The following is a 16,857-nucleotide window of genomic DNA, read 5'->3' as shown; positions in this document are numbered from 1 at the left end:
GCTAGAAACAAAAGCTGCTAAAGAAAGCTAAATATTATGGCTACCACACCCCCAAATAAAATATTCTCTTTTGCTTTAGTTTCCCTTCAGCCACATCTAACCTCATTTTCCATTTTTGAAATCCTGTTGTATGCACTTTTGTAAAACTATTAATAAAATGGGTAACAATCTACTGTGACATCAACCAGAGAGCAAGGGAAATATTTTACTAAAATACTTCACTTGATTAAACTGGGTAATATTAATTTCCACCTTTGAAAAAATAAAGTGAAAGAGAAAGTCACTCAGTCCTGTCAGACTTTTTGTGACCCCATGGACTATACAATCCATGGATTTCCCCAGCCCAGAATACTGGAGTTAGTAACCTTTCCCCTCTCCAGCGGATCTTCCCAACCCAGGGATCGGACCAGGGTCTCCTGCATTGCAGGTGGATTCTTTCCCAACTGAGCTATCAGGGATTTGAAAAATATGTACATACTAAAACCACAATTTGCTTTTGTTTTAAACAGTTTTAGAGCAGTAGACACTAAACAAAAGGTTCCCCATAAATAAGACTGATAAATTACTAACTCACAAGAAACATGTATTCTTAAACAGTACTGATTTTTTTTTTTTTAAATCTCAGAATAAACAGTAGTTGAATGTGTTAGGAGATGATGATCGCCTGCTTCCACTAAAGGAAGAATCCTGTGACTGAACACAGGGGCAGTGGGAATCATCTAGATACGAGCTCCTGCCTACTGAACAAAACTATCAAGTAGGGAAACTGAACAAGAAGTAAGCTTTACCTCCACTGCTTCTATTGCCTCAAAAGTGACCACAAAGACCCTTATATGCAGTCCTAGAAAGGAAGCAATTTCATAGAAAGATAAGATCTGAAGGCACTTTTACTTTTTTCAGTTCATTTACAAATTAAATATTTTTGTACATTTTTTTCATGCTGTCACTGCCTATTCATCAACCATAACTTCAACATGTTTATTTGTTATACTGAATTTCTTAATCTCCCATTTCAGAACCTCAATAATCTCAGCCTAAATTTCATAAATGTGGACCCTCTCCTTCAGAGGGCCAGTTTACCTTACCATTAGATCTTTGTCAACTCCACTTTTAAGCTCCCCACCCTCCTACATCTATCCAAGTATCAAGGCCAGCTCAAGTCCCTCCTCTGTTCATAAAGTCTTCCTCGACAACTTCAATCTCTCTCTAAACTTGAGTACTCGCTATATAAAACTTAACTTTGCACTTAAAAACAAATATGTATGATGTTATATGTTGTGTTCTTTTGACATAGTCTGAACTCATCTGCAATATTAGTACATTTTTAAATAAAAGATCTCATTTTATCAATCTTACTTCTCCTCAGCACTCTACAAGAGGGCAGACCTTATATGGAACCAGAAATGCACATGCGTTTGCTGCTGATGAAATATTTGTGCAATGGAGGCACTTCCAACAATTCATTCAGCAAGGCCAAAAAAGCATGCCCTAATTCATCTGGTTTCTTAATTTAGATTCTCATATCAAGTTTTCTAAATGCAAAACACCTGCATTTAGAATATCTACAGAATACTTCTCTGTGCTACTTATACATAGTTATCAAGTCAGTTTGAAAAGTGATTATCAACTAAAAGAAACGTAACAAAACTCAGAAGACAAAAACTACATCCTGAGTCCCTTTTGCATTTCCCCCAAAACAGTCCTATGGTGCACAGTAAGCACCTGATAAAACATGAACTGACAAACTTTCATCTACTAATAACCATAATCCCCAAATGCTAAACCTGGGGTGTCCAAGTCACTAAAACAGTCTAGTACTTTAGCAATCCCTTAAGAAGCTGATTTTAATGAGCCTAATTCTGAGAAATTTATATTCTAGGATCCTACCTTCAGCTGCCAAACCCTGAAAAACTAGAAATAAGCAAGTTGAGGGAATTCCTTGGCAGTTCAGTGGTCAGGACTCTGCACTTTCACTGCTGAGGGCCCAGGTTCAATCCCAGATTGGGGAACTAAGACCCTGCAAGCTGACAGCGTGTGCATGCACTCGGTCCTGTCAGACTCTTTGCAAACCCCTGGACTGTAGCCCACCAAGCTCCTCTGTCCATGTAATTTTCCAGGCAAGAATACTGGAGTTGGTTGCCATTTCCTACTCCAGGGGATCTTCCCAACCCAGGGATCGAACCCCTATCTCCTGCATCGGCAGGTGGGTTCTTTACTGCTGTGTCACCTGGGAAGCCCAAGCTGACAGTAGACTATGTCAATACTATTATTTCACAATATAGTTCTTTAATGTGTCACCAGAAGGAACTCTACCACTGCCATCTGCCATGTATGACACATTATGTGCAGACTTGTGCCAGCCTCTGCGAGGAGAAAAGAATGAGACCTCTACTCTCAAGAAGCCAAAGATCTCATAAAGAAGATGTAAACAACTAGCAAGACTGTAAAAGTCATCAGTGAAACAAATGCTGTAGAAGGGAGCGGAAGAGTGAAGACTGAAAATCTTAACAGGAGCTACTGAAAGAAAGTTAAGAGTGTATGTAGCTACAGAGAGGGTGGAAAGGTACCAATCCAAGTAGAGAGACAATCAAAGTCTCAGCACGAATGAAGCTCCCGGGTGTTTTCAGAGAGGAAGAGGCAGCTCCTCTGACTGCCCACAGCCAAGAGTGCAAAACAGGATTACAAAATACTGGGGCCATAGCAGAAGTTGTAGCATTTTCACACATTTGCTGTTTACAAGGCAACTACAAGCACTAAAGTTTTGAGAATTTTTTTTAAAGGGAGATTGGGGAAGGCCCTTCATATGATCTCCATGAACCTGCTCTCTAAGGACACAAGGCAGCTTATATTACAAGTCAACAGTGAATTTCAAACAGGTTATCCATACAAACTCACTTTGGGTTTTCAGGGCATCACACCTGTTCACCAGTATGAGGACTTGAAGATGAGTTAATGTGACCTTAAGACGACAGCACAAGGTCCATCTATTTATTCAGAATGCTGCCCATGGGTGGAATGAGTAGGAGTTGTAAAGTCAGGGTGGAACTCATTCACTGGTTATGACAGCCAACAAGCGATTAAAACACACACTGAAATGCTATAATTTCAAGTTTTGAAGGCTTGTTGATAGACACTTCAGCTTATAAACAGCATTCAAAAATCCATGTATGGGTAATAACATCATATTTATAGAAATAAATATATCCTTTCTAAAAAGAAACAGAATAAACTAAAATGATGTGTAAAATTCAGTTCTGTACTTAAATATGCACTGTCTCAAAACATAAGTCCTCAATGAAACATTTAAATGATCAACTATTTCATGCAAACAGTGGACAATTAAATAATGTGAAGTGGCTTGCCCTAATTTTTTAAATATGATTCAACGTAACTTGCAGTCTTTAAAATATATATCAAGAGATTAAAAAAGAAAACTCCCCAAAATCTCATTAGCATAACAGTGATCCAAAATGCTTATCAAAACAAATAGGACATTACATTAAACCATTACAAAATATTTTCACTTTCAGAATCTTATTCTCACAACTTATTCCTTCAATAAACATTAAAAGAGTCTTTACTATGGGACAGGCCCTGTGCTTGCTTCTATGGATAAAAGAGGAAAGACTAACTTCAAGAAATTCATAATCTACTAAGGAATACTATTCTATACTCAAATATCTTCAAGTAGAACACCTACACACATTATAAAAGTATGTTCTAGGTAGAACAGTGTTAAATAAATGAGGCAGTAGTGGTCAATGCAGGGATGAATCAGGGGAATAAGGGCTGTGTTCCAATCCATCTTTGTAGCCTGATTCCTGAATACAGTGCCTAGCACTGATATGGTGGCCATAACCACATTTTTCACATTAGGCACTTGAAGTTCACAAAGGTTGCATTATTTGCCCAAGGTCACAAACACAGAAAACGCACTGCCAGAACTGGAACCCAAGTCTTCTACCTTCAAATCAGATACTCACTTTAACAGCACTGTTCCTTAATGAAAGATCGGAGCAAAAGGCAGCTTTTTAACTCTAGGCCCCTAGAATAGCTTTTTAAATCAAGCATAACTCCAAAACTGACTATTAACAGCTTCTCGGCACACTCAAGACAAAATGGATTAAGTCTAAATAATGGACTACTCGAGTAGCTTTTTCTTCTGGCCAATCCAGTTTACTGAAACTACAAGAATCACAAAAAAGACCTAAAAGTCCTAGGAGAAAAACTATCGAGCAGATTTATCTCAATCTAGGAAACAACTTCTTTTGCCCATACCCTGAAACTAGCAATAAATTGGGATAGTACTGATTAAGATTTTATTAAAGAACTGCATTTGTAAAAATTCAGGACATTAGCCAAGTTCTACTTAAATACAAACCAAAAGACTGGCTCGGTATCAGTATACAGATCTATTTACCATAAATAACAGCAAGCACTCACTGTGTACAAAGAAATCTAGCAGACCAGGTAGAAACTGAAGAACAATTTGCTAGGGGTTTATGCCTTTAAGAAATCCATATAGCACAGCTTTCTGAACTATACCCAGGCACCAAAAAAATTTAAAATTTAAAAAAAAAAACACACAAATGTAAAGCTAACATCACATGTTAAGAGCTAAAAGCACCAAGATTATATAACAACCTACAAATTTTATGTCTTATATAATATTCACCAAATTCTTACCCTTCCACCCTGTCCAGGCACTCTGATGGCACAGCAGTCAGGAAGATGTGAGACGCTGACCATTAAACCAGACAGCACCCTGAAAGACTTGCTGAAGCCAAGAAACTTTGCAAGCAGGAAGACTGGCTGCAGCTGGCATGGCCAGGCTACCATTATCACTTTGGAGTGGGAAGGAAAACAGGTGTTATTTTCAATCAGGTTTATGAGTACACCTTCAGGCAAAACACAAGGACACTGAGATAATCCTTGCCCTCAGGAAGCCTATAATCCAGTCAGGGAAACAAAAGCAATGTGTCAACAAACCTAGCACTATAATCCCCAAATGAAGCATACATAGATAACAAAGAAATAAAAAGGAAAGATCATGGGATAGAAATTTTTGAATAAGTACTTGTGAGTTGAAGTGAACCTAAAATGACTCAAAAGAAGGAAAAAGCCCACAAGCAACGAAAAGCAACAAGCAAATTACTTTTTCAAATTGAGTCCATCCAATTACCTCACCAAACATGCAAAAAATAAATGGGCAATTGATGTCAGTTTGTTCGAAAAGATTCCCACCCACATTCCCTTAAAAAAATTAAAAACAAAAACTCCCCCAGATTCTGTAAAAGAAACCAGACCAAGATTCTGAAATATTTTTCCTTAATTGTGGTGGTCGTTTAGCTGCTAAGTCGAACCCGACTCTTGAGACGCCATGGGATTTTCCAGGCAAGAATACTGGAGTGGGTTGCCATTTCCTTCTCCATCCTTAATTGTAGTCTCTGATATTACAAAGTCAATTTCATAAAAGCCACGAACCAGAACAGGAACAAATTTTTTCCACAATAAAAACACGAAGCAATCTGTCTGAACTTTCTCTCAGCAGAATTAACAAGGTATGGTGAACAAGCATACCACTGCAAAAAAAAGTAACATAACAATTGGGGTCCAAGTTCCACTACCAATTAAACAGCAATTTCATATTATAAAGTGTTATAACTTCCTATCTCCAACCTACCTTACATTGACAACCTTCCACCACTGCAACTAATGCAAGTTTTTTGTAATTACCTCACAATAGATAATATAATTTTCTAAAGCTAATGACAGTTGTCTTACACTTATTTAGCAGTTTGTATTTCTTCTCAGCCATTATATCCACTGGATCTCACAACCAACCAGTAGGTAAAAGAGAGATTATCCATTCCTATTTTACAGATTCAAACAAATGGAGATCAGATACGGTCAGATAATAACTTAAGGTCACACAGCTACTAACTGGCAGTGTTATGAATTCCTAGGCCAGCATGTGTCGTCTTTGCTAGGATGATGACCTCAGACAGGATCATACAACCATAGTCAAATAAAAATGCACTAATCTCAAAAGTTAGAATGGAAAAGTAAACACTACTTCAAATTTACTTTGCTAGGTGAAAGCATTGCTTTTATCCTGACCAAGCATCCTGTTCTTCACCATAAAAAATAATTTTGTTTAGCACCTTCAGAAATTCTAACTACCAACATGTTCTAACTTTTAGAAAGTAAATGAAAAACAAAATGCCTGTTTACAGACACAAAACAGTAAATGTTTAAGTCAGCTGAGCAGACTTAAAAACCGCTCAAACTCCTGAAAAACTGGGAATCGAATGGAAGCAGTGATCATCTTAATTGTTGTTCTTGTTTAGACGCTAACTACTCCTGTGACCCCATAGACCACCGTATCCCGCCAGGCTCCTCTGTCCATGGGATTCCCCAGGCAAGAATACCGGAGTGGGTTGCCATTTCTTTCTTCAGGGGATCTTCACCCACGGATTGAACCCAAGTCTCCGGCACTGCAGGCGGATTCTTTACTACTGGGCAACCAGGATAACCTTAATTACGGTTCTTCAATTCTTATGGATATTGGCACATTCATAGAAAGGGTGATGTGGACAAAGCCCACAACCCTCAGCCATTTTAATGTGCTCTCTCTAAACTCCAAATAAATGAAATAAAAACTCCCCAAACAATTTCACAAAGATGATATAAAAGCCACACGAGTTCAGTACTTCTGAGGCTGAACGTGGAGCAGGAAGTTTCTAAAACAATTAGAAATGGGTTAGATATGTGTTTACTCTAAAATCCACACATACTGAGTTCTTTGCATGCTCTCTGTATGAAAAAAAATAAGCCTCAATAAAACCCTCTGCCATGTACTGTTTCTAAACTTCTGATAATTCCACTCCATAACCCTAACTGCTGTCCCCCCTCACCCCCCAGTAAATGCGAGACACACACACGCTTCATATATAGGCCTCTTGCCTTTTTCTCTAACAACTAGGACCTTTGTTCCAAACGTCGGTTTTTTACCCCACTCAATAGCTCTTTCAAGTTTCTACCCCGTATTTTTTTTTGTTTTGTTTTGCTTTTTTTAGACGAGATTCTGAGCCTCAACTTGCCGGGTCTTTTTAACAAATGAAACGCCAAAAATAGCTAGATACTGGAGAGGAATAGAAAGTTCAACAACACACCACAGAAGGGCCTACAAAACCGAGGAAAGCCCGGGGATCGGGTGATCTGGCAGCCCAGGCAAGATCGGGGAAGGCCGACGAGGAAGGGACACAGCAGGGGAGCAGTTAGACGTCCACTCGGAACAGGCCCACTGCCCTACTAAACGCCCCCCCCACCCCGCGCCCCATTCCACACACACCAACGTTCCTCCAGACACATTCTGTCCCCCCAATTACCCGACGAAGCAATTAAACCATACCCACCGCCAGATACCGGGCTTAAGCTAAACCTCCCCCTCAGACAAAGTTAAAAAAAAAAAAAGGCATTATCAAAAACAAACAAATCTGTCTTAAGGGTTTAGGAGCAGCCCCTTCCGTCCTCTTCTCGCCACACGGGGCACCCAATTCCCTCTCGTCCCCCTGTCCCCCCGCAGGAGTTCAAATGTCTAAGCTACCCCTCGACCTCCCGCCACGATTTGCCTGTGTGTTTAAATCTCTTTTTTCTTTTTCTCCCTTCCTCCAGCAAATGAAAAGATTTCGCTTATTTCTGAGGATGGGACCGACACGGAGAAAGGACAGGATGGGGGACGCTATCACCTCCGTTATTTGCACTCCCCTCTAACTTGTTCCACAACTGGAAACCCACTCACTGTGGAGGAGGATGGAGAGAGGGTGAACTGAACGGACAGACGTTATAATAGGTTTTATGTAATCCACATATAAATAAATTAATCGCCTGACTCGCTTTGAATACTAATACGACAGGAGTGACAACCGGTCCACCTCCCTCCCCACAGGTCCTAACCCCACCCCCACCCTCAATTCCACGCCGATCAATGGAGAAGGATGCTCCGCTCCTCTCGGTCAAGTTTCTCGGCCTGTTTCACGCCGCCCCCCGCCGCCCTCTCCGCGTCCCCACTCCGTCAAGCCTCAACTTCCCACGGGCTGAAAAAACAACTGCCCAGCGCAGACCACCGTCTGCAGCCTCGCCCGCCCTCAACCGTCTCCCCCCTCACCGTCTGCAGGAAACCTCTTACAGCGGTCTAAAAGTCACTCCGGCCGCTCCCTCCTCTGACCCTCGCTTCCCACAACTGTTGTCACTCGAGCTGCTCCCTAGTTTCCATTTCCGGGCCGTTCCCTGGCCCCGGAGCCTCCCCTCTCCCGGTTTCCGGGCCCCCCATCCCATTTCCGGGGAACCCTGGCCGTCTTTCACACCCCCCCACCTGCACTTCCGGCCCCCCACTTTCTGTCTTCCTAGACGCCCTCCGAGCTCCAAAGCCCACTTCCGGCCCCCCCCGACACACACGACACCCGCTGGGCTCCCCCAGACCCCGCACGCCTTTACCCCCCAGGTTCCGTGAAGGGGCCCTCCTCATGGTTGGGGGGGGGGGCACCCAGCGCCCCGCCCCCCTCACCCCTCACCCCCGACTCCCGCCCAGCCCCGGGTCCCCTCCAGCCGCGGTCTCTCTCCCTCGAGCGCCTAACCCGTCAACCCCTGGCCCGGTCCTTCCGCGGACCCGCCGCCGCCGCTGCCGCCGGGAACAGGCCGAGCGTGGGGGTCGGGTGGGGGGGAGGACCAGAATCGCGGTGATGACACAACCGGGCTTCCTGGGACTTTCTGTTCCAGCTCCTCCCCGCCGCCACCGCCACCCCCACCCCCATCACCCCCCCTTCAACCCCTCAACACAGCCCCCTCCCCCCCACCCAGGCCTGGCCCCGCCGCCGCTCGGAACTGCGCCCCAATTACCTAGTTGGGCCCCAAAGTCTCCAGTCCGGACTCGGTGGCGCGGCAGTAACTTCCTCCTCGCTCCCCCCACCCCCCCCAAGCGGCGGCGGCGGCGGCTCCTCGGGTCCCTTCAATTATCAGCTGAGCCGCAGCACCGCTCCCGGCGTGCGCCTCCGCCCGCGCCGCCTTCTTCCCTCCCCGCCCGTTCCAACACCCTCCGGGAACTATTTTGCCCGCCGAGGCTCGGACAGACGGTGCTCGTCCGCGGGACAGGCCCCCCGCTGCCTACTCGCGGCTCCTCACATCGCCCCTCCCCTCCCCTCCCCTCCCCTCCCACCCCGCCCCCCCCGCCGCCTTGCCACTGCCTGGCTCGACTTCCCCCAGCGGCCTGCGACCTCCTCCCGATCCCTTCGAGGGACCAGGAAGGGGAATGTGAGACTTCGCTTGATATCCCTCCGCCGGGGTCACCGCCTCCCCCACCCCGCCTTCCCCACTCTCCCCTCGGTGGTAGCAGGAACTAATTCCCCTCCGGGTCACCCGGGACCTCAAGGTGAATATTTCACGGCTCAAGAGTTCCTGCTAACCCTCGGATGAAGGGGATAATCACCCCCAAAAACTAGAAACACCCCGCCAGCTCGAAAGTAGGCTTCGATTTTTTTTTTTTTTAACCACGGCTGTGGCCCTCGTGACCCCAAGCAGGCCCCGCCCCTTCCTGGTTGTCTTAGCGACGGCGGTGGCGTCCCAAGATGGCGTCGTGGCTGCCGGAGACTCTGTTCGAAATTGTAGGACAAGGCCCAGCGCCGAGCAAAGACTATTACCAGTTATTGGTCACCCGGTTCCAGGCAAGTGCGAGCCGCGGTTTCCCTTCCTACCAACTCTCCGCCCGCCCCGGCGGAGCCTGGAAGGCGAGCCGCGCTAGGCCCGAGAGCGACCGGTCGTTAGCCGGAAGCGCCGGGTCCCAGCTCCGAGCCGGGAGATTTCCCCTCGTCACCTAAATCTCCCGTGCGGGCCCGGCGGCCAGCGTCGTCCCTTGCTCCCAACCCCCAGCCCCGCTGGTATCCGGCGAGCCTTCTTGGCCTCCTCACAACGCCGCCCGCTCCCTTCCCGCCACCCGGCGTTCCTACCCGTCGAATTCCCTCCGCGCGAAAAGAAAAACAGTCGTCCGCGGCTTGCGTGCAGCCTCTCCGTCAGCGTGGGAAGGAGGGAAAGAAAAGACTCAGTCAAGTGTCCCGAGGAGGAGCCGGCCAGGGAGGGGAGAAAGGGAGGATTTTTTTTCCAGGGTAGGGTTTAATTACGGGAGATTTTGTACATCTTATCGCGGGCTTTTACGTGTATACCAAGGCCACATAAAAAAAAAAAAAAAAAAAACTTCCTTGTTTTTGGGAGGAATTGAGCGTTGGGAGCTTTCCCCTTACCTTTTTGGAGCCCCTTCTATCCCATGGGAAAGAGCGCGGGGCTGGGGTTGGTACAAAAATGTTTCAGCTGCTCTGCGCGTCAGCCCCACCCATAAATGACATCTGCTCTACAACAATAAGACCGCGGATTATGTTATCGCTCGAGTAACCATCGGCCTATTTTTCTGACTACTTGAGCTGTTTAAGGTGGGCTTTCGTGAATGATTTATTGTGCCCACGAAACTTACAAGTTGAACTGGGCCTCCACTCGGAACTCGTTTCTGATTTTCTCGCTGAGTTTACTTAACACCTGTCACCGCGATATTCGTGCACCTTGCGCTTTTCCTTGATGGTATTCCTGTAAAATGAAATTTAGAATTCTGTATAACGTACTTATTTTGGTGCACGTATTGACTGTTTCATCAGTTTTTCCAAGAGCACTTCAATAAAATAAACTGACTTGTAGCTTCAAAAGCATCTTTTAAAAAAGGAATAATGTGTATTTTACTTTTGTATCTAAGATTTCTAAATATTACATGCGTAATGTCAATATTACAAACGTGATAGCCTGTCGAACTTAAATTTTTCCTTAAACACTTTATAAGAAATGTTTGCCCATGGAACTGGGATTTCCTAAAGGCTGCAATTTACTTGTTTTGTACATTTATTTTAGAATTGACTATTTTACATTTGCTTTAATGTGTATGATCCTAACAGTTCTTCACATCTAGCATGAACGATTGAAAGCAGTATCATATGTAGTCTGACTTCATTTTCTATTTTATCTACTTCAAGTAAGTTAGAATGTTATGATTTTCATTTTACAGTCATTTCCGTAACTTTTCTTTAAAAATTCTTTTTGAGTGTTTCTTTTCCTGTTATACTCTATGTTGTAAGCCTCAACAAACTGAATACTGTTTACCTTTGTCTTTTTTTAGAAAATTAACCATAGGAGTCCTCCTGGTATTACTTTTCCCCAAGAATGGTTCTGTTGTTGGTGTTCTTCAGACTTTACTCCCTGGTCTAACTTAGGCACATGCCTTCCTCCAACTACTCTCATGAAATTTTTCTTGCCCCACCCCCCAATATTATTCTTTTTTTTTTTCTTTCTTTCTTTCTCTTTTTTTTTTTTAAACACATCAAAAACTCTTGTCTATTTCAGGCCCTATATTTTTTCTGTCTGTTGCTTGTATATAAAATTCTTTTCAAGTTCTTTTCCCTTTATTTTTTTAAAGCAGACTGAGTATATTCAAGTTGTGCCAGTGAGAGTTAATCTCAAATCTGATTAATTCACTCTCTTGTTAAAGTAAAACTTGTAAAAAATAGTAAACCCCCAAAATAGTCTTTTCAGTCAAAGGTCTTGAGTATATGTTATTTTCTAGCCATAATATAATTTTTCTAAGTCTCAACCCAGGAAACTAAACATCCAGTGAGAGATGATCTGACATAAATAAGTACTAAAAGACTAGAATTACTAGAATTGTCTTTTATAACATGGACTTTTTTCTGGAGTGACTTTTTAAAATTGATTCCTGTGCATTTGTTCTCTCACTTTCTTTCTGCCTTTATTCCCCAAAATGATGTATATTATCCAAAATGTGCTCCAGATTTAGATGGATGCTTCTTTTACTGTGATTCCCTTTTTTATTCTTTTTCATTGCTTTTATTTTTGTTTGCTTTAAATCCAAATAGCTGCACATTTGACTTGGATTTAAAGGCATATAGATCTCTCGTTAGAGCATCATACCATTGTCATAGTCCAAAATATATAAATATTGTACGTTAGTATTTCCTTTGTCTTCTTGCTTATACAGTGACATCAAATAATGCTTGTAGAGACATTCCCGGTTAACAGCTTGATGCCATGATTTTTTTTTCTTTCAAAAAAGGAACTTAGAGAATATAGCTTGAGGTTAATATAGCTTAATTCTCAAATCTGATCCGTTTAATGATGATCCAAAAGCTAGAAAAATCAGTGTCCTGCTTTCTAAATCAAAGATTTACCCAAGTATTCCTATTCTAGTTTTAGTAGTATATATTATGTTGGGTTCTAATCCTTTGAAAACTAGCAGATTCATAGTTAGGGCCAGAAGGAATCTTGAATATAGTTCAGACCGGGGATATTTCATTTAGTTTCTAAGAAAGTCTTATGTTGTGTTTCTGAATGAAGATCCTTTCCTTTATTTTAAATCAGCAACTTGTAATTTATTGTGGGGATGCAAAATATAAGAGGATTCCTGCCTTCAAAGAGTTTACCATTCCTTTAACAAAAGTTGAGCACCTTTTATGTGCCAGGTACCTTTCTAGATTCAGAGAATCATCAGTGAACCAAACAAAGCCCCTCCTCTCCTGAACCGTCTAGTCTAGTGGGAAGAATATAGGTAAGTGACTTGTTTTCTATAAACACTCTAATGCTTTAGCTTTCATTTTAAGTACAAAGGAGATTCTTGAGGAATTGCCAAAGTTGATGAATAGCTCAAACATTTTAAAATCTATGAATCCAGAGGAAGCAATAATCACTTTAGACTGTGAGGTGCCGGAGAGCACTATGACAAGTTTTTTCCTCTTGAAATTCTGTTTTATTTGTCCCCTTGAAATAGAAGTGTTGCTTAAGGTGGTCAGAACTAGTGACTTGGGTTTAATGTGACAAATACTGGAAAACTGCTAGAAACACTAACCATGTGCTAAGTAGATAAGAGTTGGCAGATATGACCTGTTGCTCCTAAAAACAGGTGGTTGCCCCAAGAACACAAGTATGTTATAGTCACTCCAGCAGATGAAAGAAGGATGAAGAACTATGAAATAGATTAGTCTTATTTTATCTATCTCATTAAATCTTAGAACTCCCAAAAAGACACCTGAAGCTAATGTCACCTGGGAAAAAAAAAGAAATCTGAAAACTCACTCCCCCAAAGTAGCAAATATTTTTGACATGCTTTAGAGCTGGAGCACTGATAAACTGAAAATACCTGAGGTCCCATGCCAGTCTGTGACAGGAAGCTGTCATTTCAGTGACTTCTGGAAAAGGAATTAAAACTAGATTTGGTGGCACTTGTTTGAAAGAGACTTCACAACAAAGAATTGTGCTGCTGACACTTCAATCCACTGACCGATTTGAAAGATTTAAAATTTAGTACTGTCTAATAAAAATGTCAATCCAAACACCCTTTGGTCTAGCATATCCGTATCTAGGATTTTATATCCAAAAATGTTTTGACATTTGTACAAGGATATGTGAGCAAGAATGTCCACCAGTGGTCACTTAGGCAGCATATATACTAAAATTGGAAGAATAGAGAAAAGATTAGCATGGCCCCTGCACAAGGATGACACGCAAATTCGTGAAGCATTCCGTATTTTTGTTTGACAGAAAACAATAAAATTTTCTAAAGCAGTTATCCTTCAATAAAAAAGTTAATTAAAAAAAATCACACACCCCCAAAAAAAAACAAAGAATGTACACCAGAGTAAAATAATTGTGAAAATATCTTTCCATAAACTACTATGCAATCTTGGGACTTCCCAGAAGGTCCAATGGTTAAGACTCCACCCTTCTACTCAGGGGGCAGGTGTTTGATCCCTGGTCTGGGAGCTAAGATCCCATATGGCACAAGGCGCCGGCAAAAATAAAAAGATGAAAAATATGCAGTCTTTTGAAAAAGATGTGATAGATCTCTTATTTTTTCAGTTGGCCAAATAAAACCTTAAGCAAGGAAAGCAAGGTTAAACATTGTATGATCCCATTTAAAAAAAAAAAGAACCAATAATTTTTATTTTGTTTTGAATAAATGTTGGAAAAACTAGAGGGATTCCCTCTTGCCAATAGAGTTACGGATTGCTTTTGCTTTCTCCATTACATATTTCTGAAAGATCTGCAGTTTTCCTACAGAAATATTTTTATAATCAGAGAAAAACAATAAAGATTTAAAATGACGCAGAGAACCCTTACTCTGAGAAGTTGCCTTCCTCCGTGTATCATCTTCCTCCTGTTTCACCAGTGCCACCTTTGAGCCACCTCCCACACTAAACCATGGGCCACATCAACAACTATGTCACCAAGATCCTGCTGTGTCGTACGTTGTTGGGGGGGTGGGGGGGGGTCAGGTCACACGGCGTATAATGTTTATTCCAGAAATTCAGAGAAGGTACAAGTTGGGTTAATGGTTGCTTGTAAATTTTAAGGAGATCTTACTGAAACTCCTGGCCTTATGTTTTTGCTTTCGTTTTTGCTTTCAGTGTAAGTAGTAATTACTTTTGAAAAGCTAAGGGACAGCCCACCCTTGCCTTGTTGGCTGTGTAATTGTACTAATGCTATAAAAGAGACGTGGAGGGAACTCCCTCTTGGTCCAGTGGTTAGGACTCCGTGCTTTCACTACTGTGTCTGGATTCCATCCCTGGTCAGAGAAGTAACCTGACTAACTAAACTAATGCCCTGGCTGCGAGCATCGAAGCAAAAAAAAAAAAAAAACACGAGAGATGTGAAGAATAAAGTAAGGCAAAGATGGTTTACTGAAGAGATTTATTTGCCCTCCAGTAAAGTTTAAAGAGGGCTTCCCTGGTAGCTCAGACTGTAAAGAATCTGCCTGTAAAAAAAAAAAGAATCTGCCTGTAATGTGGGTGACCCGAGTTCAATCCCTGGGTTGGGAAACTCTCCTGGAGAAGGGAATGGCAACCCACTCCAGTATTCTTGCCTGGAGAATCCCATGGACAGAGGAGCCTGGTGGGCTCCAGTCCATGGAGTCCACAAAGAGTCGAACATGACTGAGTTATTAACACTTTGAAGCTTAAAGAATGAAATTTCATAAGTAAATTGAAATCATATCAAATAGACATCCAGATTACACATTTTTGGGAACTTGAATGGGATGCACTCAGCTTGATATTATGATGGTATTTTCCCAGGGGACTCGGGCACCCCTAAATCACGCTCTGCCATAGCCTTGCCCCCCTCCACATAAGAGTCACATGAGTGGAGAAGATAAAGCAGAGGCAAGTAAACAGGTCTGCCCTTCCCCCTTCCTTGGCCTTAGTGGAACTTGGCACCGATGGAACTTCACAGCCATGGTGCCTCTTCCACCCTGTGCCCGCCAGCCACCACCAAAATGTCTCTACACAGAAAGAGCTACTGCTGCTCTTTTTAAAGTCCAAAGTACAGCGGAGCGCCTGCATTCACATGTTCTCCTCTCCCCAGCTGCTGAAGGCCAGACTAACCCCACTCTTCAGGTGTCTCTCAAAGGCCGTCATTTCTTCCTCTGCCTGCAAAGATGAACTTTTCCCTTCTTCGCTGCCTTTAAGACTTTACGCCCAGCCCTGCACAGGGCCCTCATCCAGGAGTATTTGGGTTTTTCCTCCCACTCCTCCTGACAGTAGCACCTGAGGTGAACATACCCTTCCCGGCCCTGCAGGTTTAGCCAGGTGTTCACGCCTCCCACATGATTCCTCTTCTATTCCTCATATCTGAAACACCAGAAAAATGATCCCCAGCCCGGGACACTTCAGAATGGGCCCCGCTTGAGTCGTGAAATCACTTTTAATCAGACATGTAAATTCCTTTTAATTTTTTTAAGTGGCCTATGGCACTTTTCAGAGGAGAGGGAGAAAATAATACCAACAAGGTGGTTAGAGTTTTTAAAATAACAATATTCAGTACTTTGTTATAACCTAGTCTTCAAATGGGTTCCTAAATCCTCAGTTCAAAATTACACGAGAACTAGCCAGAGCTCCAAGATCGGCTTCTCCCAGGTAAATCGTTCATTCAGCATCTCTGAGTGCCTACTCAACCTGGGCAGTTAATTTGGTCTCACCCTCCATTGACCAGGTTTGCCTCCTAATTATATGGGGCAGTAGAGCACTTAATTGGGAGTCTCTGAGTCATGGATCCTTTTATTCCTTCTGCTAGCCTGCGAGCCCTTGACCTGGGGCAAGACACTTAATTCGTCTCAGCCCCAGTGGTCTCAACATAATAAGGTTACTAGTCTAAGAGATCACTAAGGTTTATTCCATCTCTGAAATGCTGTTTCATGTGAAAGTAGTGTTTGACCCTAGGAAAAAAGCACTAAAAAAAACTTTTTTTTTTTTCTTTAAATTAAGCGTGCCTTGCAGATCTGGTATTAGTGGCTCTATGACCTGTTGTAAGTTTCACCTGCCTGAGGTTTCGTGTCTTCATCTGTAAAAACGAACAGTTCATCCCTGGGCTGCTTCACACATCATGGTGAGAAACAAAAAAATATCCAAAGCACTCCGGGCCAGGGTTTCTCAAAGAGAGGTCATGATCAAATAAGACTGGAAAATCCTAGGTTCAGCACAATTCTGTTTGCTTTTCTTCTCCAAAATTTCTCAGAGGCTTTCAAGTCCTGCTGTGCAACAGGATTTCTCCGAGAGGAAACAGCAGGGCGAGCTTTTCCTACCAGCACGTGACTCCCGAACCCCTTTTCCTCTAAGCGTCGCAGGATCTGAGGTTCTGTGGTTGCCCTTTGGAAATCACTCAGCAGTGGGCCTGCTATACAACACCAAAGACTGAGGAAAGGTCTGTTGGGCATTTGTGTCGCCTTACCTTCTTCCAACGCCAAGCCAAATGTCACTT

At 42.9% G+C, this 16,857-nt stretch overlaps 2 protein-coding genes, 1 long non-coding RNA gene and 1 other non-coding gene across 26 annotated transcripts in view; 3 read left to right on the top strand and 1 right to left on the bottom strand.

Annotated features, from left to right (window-relative positions):
- TRIP12 (thyroid hormone receptor interactor 12) overlaps positions 1 to 10,113 on the bottom strand; it is a 149,523-nt gene extending 139,410 nt beyond the window's left edge. For 20 of the 23 annotated variants that reach the window (XR_006265138.1, XM_043445092.1, XM_043445099.1 and 17 more), the window contains exon 1: positions 8,902 to 9,063. The gene's annotated coding sequence lies outside the window, so the exon portion shown is untranslated. Of the gene's footprint in view, positions 1 to 8,191; positions 8,306 to 8,639; positions 8,665 to 8,901; positions 9,064 to 10,004 lie in introns of those variants that run through there. The other 3 variants (XM_043445094.1, XM_043445095.1, XM_043445093.1) reach the window with 3 other exon arrangements.
- The window catches only part of FBXO36 (F-box protein 36), a 92,745-nt gene continuing 85,121 nt past the window's right edge, over positions 9,234 to 16,857 (top strand). Inside the window, exon 1 of the mRNA XM_043445117.1 lies at positions 9,234 to 9,722. Within this exon, the coding sequence (XP_043301052.1) occupies positions 9,627 to 9,722 (96 nt within the window). The 5' untranslated portion in view covers positions 9,234 to 9,626. The remainder of the gene's footprint in view (positions 9,723 to 16,857) is intronic.
- Positions 13,529 to 13,635, top strand: LOC122426988. The gene has a single exon (XR_006265331.1). It is a non-coding gene; the product is annotated as a U6 spliceosomal RNA (small nuclear RNA).
- Positions 15,037 to 16,800, top strand: LOC122426298. Its single transcript, XR_006265139.1, has 2 exons — positions 15,037 to 16,485; positions 16,615 to 16,800. It is a non-coding gene; the product is annotated as an uncharacterized LOC122426298 (long non-coding RNA).

The sequence above is a fragment of the Cervus canadensis genome, chromosome 24 (genome assembly GCF_019320065.1).
Source record: "Cervus canadensis isolate Bull #8, Minnesota chromosome 24, ASM1932006v1, whole genome shotgun sequence".
Lineage (NCBI taxonomy): Eukaryota > Metazoa > Chordata > Mammalia > Artiodactyla > Cervidae > Cervus > Cervus canadensis.
The sequence above is the reverse complement of the archived record's forward strand: the minus strand, read 5'-3'. Positions and strand labels throughout refer to the sequence as shown.